The 9473-nt window shown below is 37.5% G+C and overlaps 1 protein-coding gene and 1 long non-coding RNA gene across 2 annotated transcripts in view; one reads left to right on the forward strand and one right to left on the reverse strand.

Moving 5' to 3' along the window:
- Positions 1-396: 396 nt before the first annotated feature.
- On the forward strand, positions 397-3591 carry LOC144961675 (uncharacterized). The gene is made up of 2 exons (XM_078894778.1): positions 397-865; positions 1859-3591. The coding sequence occupies exon 2, from the start codon at positions 2770-2772 to the stop codon at positions 3574-3576; it is 807 nt and encodes a 268-aa protein (XP_078750904.1). The 5' UTR covers positions 397-865; positions 1859-2769; the 3' UTR covers positions 3577-3591.
- A 3697-nt stretch (positions 3592-7288) lies between these two features.
- Positions 7289-9473, reverse strand: part of LOC144961673 (uncharacterized) — a 2520-nt gene continuing 335 nt past the window's right edge. The window contains exons 1-2 of the long non-coding RNA XR_013643248.1: positions 9455-9473; positions 7289-8303 (exon numbers count right to left, since the gene is read on the reverse strand). The exon at positions 9455-9473 is cut by the window's right edge and continues 335 nt beyond it. This is a non-coding gene — a long non-coding RNA (uncharacterized LOC144961673). The remainder of the gene's footprint in view (positions 8304-9454) is intronic.

Here is a 9473-nt window from a genome sequence, read left to right on the forward strand (position 1 = left end):
TTCAGACATACTATATCTACACAACCCATTAAAATTAAACCAACTTTTTGTCACTCCAACCCATCGAAATGGATAAAATTATTTTCAACACTACACAGTGTTTTCATCAAAAACAACACATTCCAAATCCAAAGACCCGATAATGGACAGCCGTTTAGCATTGAATTTCTCCGCTACTGCAAACGAATCTTAACAAAATTCCCAGATGGACCGATGAAAAAAATTATAAAAGACCCGATCAACAATTATGAAGCTCTATTAAAATACATCGAAATAAAAATAATAGATATAAAGTCCTCCATTATGCACTCCCTTATCCAAAACAACACACCAAGAGCATAGGAGGAAAAAGAGGTGACATGACAAGAACTCACAGCACTGCCGTGATAGGGAAGAAAGACGCATATCGGTATCTAGGTCAAATTGACATTTTCTGGGATTCACATACTTGAGAGAAAGGCGCATTTTTCTATCTGGGTTTGGTAACTCAATCATTGAAAATAAAAAAGCTGTTTCATTTTGAAAATATGCGACTTGACCTAATTTGGTTTAAATTCGTTTCGAGGAATGACAGATCGACGCATATTGAATGTGGATATGACAGAAGGTCGCATTTTGTAATATGCGTCTTTTTCTCTTATTCGTCCACCGAATGACATAATTTGTCTTTCACAAAAAGACGCATTTCGGATATGCGACTTTCTGCCAAGACACTCTCCAAAAATTAAGATATATGCGTCCGTTTGTATTACGACTGGTGACGATGAAAAGAACATATCATTGTTCTCCAATTTTCATCAAATAGTCAATCATCAAAGACGTACGAGTAAATTGTTGTTTTGGTGTGAATTCTTCATTTCCTCGGGTGAGTTTTATCCTTTTCCTATTCAAGTGATCAAAGATTTTATGTATATAATCATATAATTACTTGTCATATATTAGTGAGGATGTTTAATAATTATTTGCTATTGACGGTTTATCTGTGTTTCTGATATTTAACTTAGACAAATATTGATTTACATGCTAATAGCACTACTGTTATTGTTATTACATGTACTATATTTATGATTATCATTATGATGGCAATTATTAATATTAATGTTATTATTTTAATCATCATCGTTATATCACTATGAAAGTATAAGTTGTAGAATAAGTAGTAGTCGTATTAGTAGTAACAGTGAAAGCATTTGTATGTACAATAGTAGTAGTAGTAGTAGTATAGTAGTATAGTAGTAGTAGTAGTAGTAGTAGTAGTAGTAGTAGTAGTAGTAGTAGTAGTAGTAGTAGTAGTAGTAGTAGTATTCTAGTGTATCAAATAGACGCCCCCCCCCCCCCCCCCATCCATTAATGTTCGGAATTTTCGCGAACCTCCCCTCCCTCCTTCTGATCTTATTAAACTTAAAATTCATTCTTAAATAGAAAAAATACTGTCCCTGTAATTTGCTGTGGTTGAATTCTTCGGTCAAACCCCCTTCTTTGGTGAAAATGAACACCCCCTCCCCCCATCTCCCCCAGCTTTCTACTAAAGTGCGCACTGCGCACCCCCCCCCCCCCCCCTTGCTTGGGATCAGGACAGTGGACATAAAACCAATCGGGCCTGAAAACCAACCTAGGACTGTGTCGGACTCGGTACCTTCTGATTCAAAGTGAAAACCTTAACTACTGAGACAATACGTCTCTAGCTATGCATCCAATTAGCCCTCAATAACCTGTTTCAATATTCTTTTGGGAAAGGCAAGCAACTGTAACTCAATATCATATCATAACAACGTTACTTTATGATAAAGATTATTTTAATGAATAAGTCCACTCCGGTTCAATTTTTGAATATCCATATTTATATCTCTTTCATCAGATATGATCGAACCCCTAAAAAGGCCACCGGTACCTCCACCTCAGCCAACCCAGATTAAATAAATCATGACAATCAGACTCCGGTGATTCAGATATTGACATTCCATTGAAACAGCTAGCTCAGATCAATAGTGAAACCTCTATCAGGAGGAATTACATGATGTATGAGTGTCATAAAAGCAGAGAGGAAAAGATTTAAAGAAACCACGGACAACAAGAAAAACGGAGGAGACGAGCTAGATAGGTTTACCTAAACACCGATATGAAAATCTGCAGTAGAAGCACGTAAACTGGCTGTTGAGATTAAATATGGATATCGATATGGATTTTGTGTTGAATTTACCATTGAGAAACAAAGTTTAGATAGTGACTCAGAATTTGAAATGTATTTGGAACTTGCTTCTAAATATGTCGCCGAAACCACTGCCCCTAGAGTTCCATTTGCTGAAGAGGAAGAGTATTTGTCCGAAACTGCCACGCCGGCATCCTTTACCGGTTAAGGAGAAATATCTGAAGGAGAGCATGTTCCAGGTGTGTCATCGATTACAGAGACCACGATAGCAGAGTGAAACAATGACTACACCAGATCTAGAGATAGAGACAGTTCTACTCACTCAAAAAGAGAAAGCACAAGACGCGGATACAAAAAGCAGACTAGGAAATACACAAGCTTTTGCGAATGAGAGAAAAGCATTCGGTCTTGGAAGGTTGTGCGCCGACCTGCTCCAAAAAATGCCGTGACAGATTCTTGGAGTACCAGCGACGGGAGCTTAACAGATGTTTTGGGGAGAGGATTGGAAGGACCAGCGCAAATTTGTACGGACTTGGGTAAGTAAAACAGAATGCAGAGATCAGTGCGAAGGCATTCTTTCCAAGGAGAAAATTGCCTAGTCATGTACATGCAAATATACAATGAAACAGGAAGATGGAGTCTTCCATCCTGTGTGCAAAAAGCTCTTCTTTACTACTCTCGGATTCAAAGCTAATAATGGCAAACTGATAAGGAGCGCTTTCAAGGATGTTGGTGTTAACGAAAACAATGTCATAGAAGTACCCCTTGTTGACAATCGTGGACGTCATAGTCCCTGGCACAAGATTGACCACAGCATTATCCATGAACACATAGAGAAATATAAAACAAGCATTTTTCATTATAGACGTGAACACGCGCTTTTCAGGAGATATTTACCATCTGATCTGATCATCAATGATATGCACGAAAACTTTTGCGCAGTCAATGGAAAATCCATATCAAAGAAACTCTACTATTCTGCATTTAAAGAACTTAACATCTCACAAGCCTTGTTCAAGAAGAATGTGAAAAATGTAAGTCCTTCTTGTTGCACAAACAACTATGCAACTGTGAAGAAAGGTGTGAACCGTGTGCCGATAAAATCATCCATCGGACACGATACAGAAATGCTAGAGAGGTATCAACAGGATGCAGACAAGAACGAAAACGCCAACACAGCCCATCCAGTGTTTGCCGCTGATCTGCAAAAAGCGATTTTGCTGCCGAGAATGAATCAGTTTAACAGAACCATGTTCACAAGCAGATTGGTCTTATTCAAAGAGACATTTGCACCAGTGGACTGCAAAAAAAGTGAAAAGGACATTGCCGTGATATGGAATGAATCAATTTTAGGACGAAAAGATGAAGACCTTGCATCAGCTTCTTACTTAATATATAAGCGTGATGCCGAATCTGTGACACTCTGACTGGATAACTGTAGCGCCCAAATTATAAAGTATACCCTTTATACTATGTTACTTCATCTTGTATGATTAGACTACTACAAAAGCAAGCACCATCACAATCAACTATTTAGAGCCTGGTCATACTTTTATGGCAGCTGATTCCACCCATGCCGGAATCCAAAGAGTTCTGAGGCGGAAAGACGGCAAAATCTTTGATCTCAATGAATTTGAAGAATGTGTCGTAGAAGCAGGCTGCCAGACAATGCCGTTGAGGTTTAATGACTTTGCCAACTGGGATTCTGGAGTCAGTAGTTATCTGTTGAGCAAAGCTTACAATCGTCCCTACCTAGCTAAGATTGTTTGTGCTGAATTCAGGCGAGGGTCACCAAAGACACTCTTCTTCAAAATAGCTTTGAAGAAGATACCTTCAACGAATGTGACATTCTGAAACGCGGATTTGTTTGTACGCCAAAGTTTCGTACAAAACCCAGGGGTGTAGGATTTACAAGAAGGATGAGATCGTGAAACAACTTGTGGGTTTGACGCCCCCCCCCCTCCCCCTCCGCCCCAATAGACGAAAGTACTGGATAGACCTACCAACCAGCTCCACGAGTAAAATTCTTTGCAAATCCTACAAGTGAATGTCCCTTCATCATTCACTGACTAGTTGGAAACGTTGCTCTTCCAAACAATGTGTACGAGCACGCAACGTTTACGCCTAAGTAATGATTCAATTCATTATCTAAATAGAAGAGATGGAATGTATAATATGTATGTGATAATATTAGCGAGGATTACAAAGGCAAACTCCATGTTAGTGAACTATAACGAAAGAGGGAGAGAAAGAGAGTTAGTATTAGTTATACAAATAATGCTAATCAAATCACTGCAAATGAAACTATTATGAAAATTTACATGACTGGTGCCATTGTTCTGAAATAATAAAGCATGTTCAGCTTGATATCCTATATGTTTTTGATTGGTTTCTTCCGATTATTCAAGGGACCCGTGATTATGGTGTTTTTGCTTATTATAGCTTAACAATGGGCGATATGCGTCCTCACATGACACTGTATATCATTATGCACATTACCGCTAAACTAGCCCATGTCTATGACAAACAGACGCAAAAACAATATGCGTCCGTTTGTCACACACTGGATACACATCCGAAAGTGCGATGGACGCATAATATTTTTGCGTCTATCTGTCAAAGACATGTGTCAATCAATTTTCAATCATGGATTTGGCAAAAGGTCTTTTGGTGAATTACACAGTTAATACAAATATTTTAGTTTTCAAGTTCCATGAATAAAATAACAAAAAAAAATATTCTTTAATTACCTATTAATTCTTTTAGATTCGAGCCAATAGTTGCAATGTTATTAAGTAAAACGGTTTTTTGCGTTTCCTGAAAAAGTAGGTTTTCCCGTTATGCGTCTTTTTCTCATATCACGGCAGAGCAATATTCGTAAACCACCAACGAAAAGCTATTGATATTATTAGAAACGGATGTAAACAAACACACTCAAGTTGTGAGATAGATATCAACACAGTAGAGACTGCCTATAAAGAAAAATGTCAACGAAACAATATAAACATTAGTGACACACCCTGGTCCGATGATGTCACTATCCCCCTCCCGCATGGACATCATCAACAAGTGAGTTTACAATCGACGAACTCACAAGCTGTGTTAAAAAATTACCTAATGAAAAGTCACCCGGGGCAGACGGTGTCACCTATAAATATATAAAACATTATATAAACAAACTGGCACCAATAGGATTCCACAGTCTGACGTCACGTCCGCCTAGCAACGAATCGGCTGGCTCTAAACAAAAAAAATCCGTGCTTGGTCCGGGCAAGGAATAATTGGAAAATCGCTCAAAAAACAATTTTTATCTTAAATATGGTCCAGTGTTTTGTACCAGATTGTCTACACCAGTCAGATATTCACTCCTGCAAGTTTTACAGATTTCCAAATGGACAGGCAGACAAAAAATTGAAGAAAAAGTGGATCACTTTAGTCAGGTAAGCACGCACGCCTCGTCGAACATTTGCTAGAGTTCGTAGTCCAGATCTAGGTCAAGTTCTAGCTTACGTAGACCTATATTTTATGATTAAAGTGTACAATTGCACGAAATTATAAATAAAAATACATTCCAAACTAGGTTTTTATTGAAGTTGAAGCAAAAATGATATCTCAATCGTTTTGATGTTAAGGCTGATAAACTGAATGAGACTTAAGTTCTACTGATAAGTGATAATTTTTTTAAAAGGAGAACAAGAAGAAAGAGAAGAAAATATTTGTTAAAATCTTACTTTAAACTCGATACCTTTATGGCAAAATGAAAATAAATAAATAAAATAACGCAACCTCTCCCCCCCCCCCCCCCCTCCCCTCACGCAGATCTCTCTCTCTCTTCTCTCTCTCTCTCTCTCTCTCTCCTCTCTCTCTCTCTCTCTCTCTCTCTTCACACACACACACACACACACACACACACAAACACACATACTTTCCTCTTTTTTTTTGGAAAGTTTCTCTGATTCTCTGCCATGCCTCCCCTCCCCGACAGCCGAGGTGGCAACTCTGTGTGAACAAAGCAAGATGGCGGCAGGGACCTCTCTCCTTTACCTGTGCCCGACTGTTGACACTCCAAAGTTTCCATCACCGCACTGGCCAGTACAGTACTGACTGTAATAAAGAGAAAACGCCAGTCTTGCCACACTCAACCCCAAGATCAACTTTAACTGTAAATTTAAGAATTCATATTTTTATATATACCTAGTCAAAATCATCAAAAGAAGTAATGAGGAAGTGCGACATTTTGCTGAATGTGCGATTTCATAAAAGACAGGCGAGAGACCCACCAGTAACCTAGTCTCTTGCACACCTTTGATTTATCATGCATTGAGCTGGTGTCAAACAAGATAGTCTAAAACAAAGTACTTATCAAATTAAATAATATACCCAATGTGCCCAACAGAATTATTGTTTTTTTTTTTTATCTTTTCATTTCAGGTGAAAGGACAAAAGATCCAACATCATCATCAAGAGTGTGTTCTTGTCACATCAGAGATGGTGACAAAGCCAACCTCCCTGAATGGTTTGACAGAAATAAAAATAAATTGTTTCCATCAGAGCCAGAAAGAAAGAGAAAGAAAAGTGACACAAGGAATTCCCACCCCATCTCAATTGGCACCAACATCAAGAAGTCCACCACCACCACCACCACCATCATCATCATCATCACCATCATCATCATCATCATCATCATCATCATCATCATCATCATCATCATCATCATCAGCTCAACTCTCTTCATCATCATCACAAAGTCCCACCTTTAAAAAAACCAGATTCCTCATCATCATTATTTTCCTCCTCATCATCATCCTCATTATCTTCTCCCTCATCATCATCTCAACTCTCGTCACCATCATCACAGGATTCCATCTTTTAAAAAAAACAGATTGTAGAACAAGTGAGGATATTTTAAATAGAATAACAAATTTAATTCAAGAACAAGAAATTACAGACAAAAATAAGGAAATAGCTAGCTTTAAAAAACCCAACTAAGTTAGATTCAACGCACTTACACTGTTTCAAGCCTTACAGAAAAAGTTCTTGAATGGAGACAGGTGTACATTGTTTTAAAATATTTAATATTATTGTTCAATATGTTGAGTGCTTTAGAGGTAACATTATTTATTATAGTGGATAGGAAGTTCAGGAAGAGACAGTTGCATTAAAAGACCAAATTTTCATTATTACACTTATGAAACTTAGACAGAACTACGCTAACCTTCATATTTCACAATTGTTTAGCGTTAATGAAAGTACTATAACAAATATTATACAAACTTTTATTCATGTTTTACATAAGCCATAAGCTTCTCTTTGAAAATGTTATGAAGGTTACATGCCCTTCTAGACATAAAAATAAACTATCAGCTCCATCATCATTTTTAAGATTTCCAAATTGCAGAATGATCATTGATTGTACAGATGACCAAATTGCTATTCCTAAAGAAATGGATAAACAACGGTTAACTTATTCTTCTTATAGGTCCATGAATTCTGTTAAAGCTCTTGTTGGTCTGAGTCCAAATGGTGTGATAAATTTTATTTCTAAACTGTATCCAGGGTCTGTCTCGGATAAGGTCATTGTACAAAATTGTGGATTACTAAAACTTTTAATTTTAAGCCCTGGAGATTTAATTTTAGCAGATAAAGGTAATAATGGTAAAACCCCATCCTGATTCAAGATATTTTACCTCAAGGAGTAACTGTAAATATCCCTCCCTTTTTACATAATAAATTTACTGAAAATGAGATTTTATTAACAAAAGAAATTGCTTCATGTAGAATTCATGTTGAGAGCGCTAATGAAAGACTGAAAAATGTTAACATCCTCTCATATATTCCAACCATGTTAAGAGAAACATCTGATATTATTTTTCAATTTGTTGCAGCACTTGTCAATCCCCAGTCTCCTCTTATTAAGGAGACTGCATTTTGTTAGCTTTGCCATTTATTTTGTACAACACACATATTTTGTTCATCATCATCAAATCACCATTCAAAATAATGGTTTTGTAGGTCCATACATGATTTTACATGATAAACATGACACATTATGGCATTGTTGTATCAATGTATGTTCCATGTCATTAACATTGTTAAATAAAACCACACAAATTAGTTTTGGACTGAATCAACCCAAGGCATCATCAAGATAGATCTGTGGAAGTAAAAGAATAAAAGATTCAAATTTAGAGCTGCGACCATGCTCAATAGACAAAAAACAAACAAACTAATAAAACGTCTGTTGTGGTCTTGTGGTATGACACTCGCTTTCAGATCAGAAGGTCCTGGGTTTGGGCCTCGCTCGGCACATAGTTGAGTCCTTGGAGAAGGCTCTTTACTCACAATCTCTCACCGTACTCAGGTGTCAAATGAGTACCTGGCCGTTAACAGCGTTGTCTCTGTCCGAAAAAATTGTAATATCGCCCAACAGGCATCATGTCCCGTTTACATGTTAAATGTTGCTGTTGGCCAGGGACCCCTTGTAAAGCACTTTGAGCACATTTAGTGGATATTACGCTGTATAAAAACTCAATTAAAAAAACAAATTAAGTGATTCTTTCATTCATCTTGCTTTGTTGATAAGGGGGAAACCCGAAACGTCCATTTTATCTGTTTTCGTATATTAAATTGAAGTTCACATTCAATTTCACAATGTTATTGATTTCTTCGAGTTTCAAGCAGCAACATTTACATGACACCTTAACCCAATAGGAAGTTTAGTTTACCGTGACTAACACTGGTCTAAATAAATCCTTTATTCATCCCATAGAGGAAATTTATCTCTAGGGTCTATTCCCAGGGAAGACTGGAATAACCGCGGTGCAGCGCCGCAAATTGAGCTAGGGCGAGGTGACTTGCTCAAGGCCACACAGCGCAGCGGCGGGTGAACGAACTCGGTACCTTTCGGGTACGAAGCAAAAACGTACCGCTGATCCACGCTGCCCCACATGAAGTATGATAAAATGTCTAGCGTGATTGGTGATTGTGATGCTCATATGAGTATTATAATAAAGGTTACAACACGATACTAAATAGTATGTAGTAGACTATAGTCAATGGCAACGAAAATTAGCGAAGCAAGACTAAGACCTCAAAGACTCAAAGTCCGTGGTCCATAAGATAAAAACACAATAATTCAATGACTCCCCCTCTCTCTCCCTAACTAAAATCGAACGTAAACAGTTAAATCTTTCCATTGGATATACTAAATCTGCCTAAACTCAAAGTAAACTGATTATTGTCCAACAGTAGTTTTACGGAGATGTGAGATTTTGAGAGTGAGAATGAGAAGACGAAATGACTTACCTTCACAGAATACTCTTTA

This window comes from Berghia stephanieae, unplaced genomic scaffold (assembly GCF_034508935.2).
Source record: "Berghia stephanieae isolate SIO BIC M18660-M18661 unplaced genomic scaffold, UCSD_Bste_1.3 scaffold354, whole genome shotgun sequence".
NCBI lineage: Eukaryota > Metazoa > Mollusca > Gastropoda > Nudibranchia > Aeolidiidae > Berghia > Berghia stephanieae.

What these genes read in the sequence shown, in the direction of transcription:
- LOC144961675 (XM_078894778.1), top strand. Translation starts at nt 2,770, where the DNA reads ATGAAACAGGAAGATGGAGTCTTCCATCCTGTGTGCAAAAAGCTCTTC.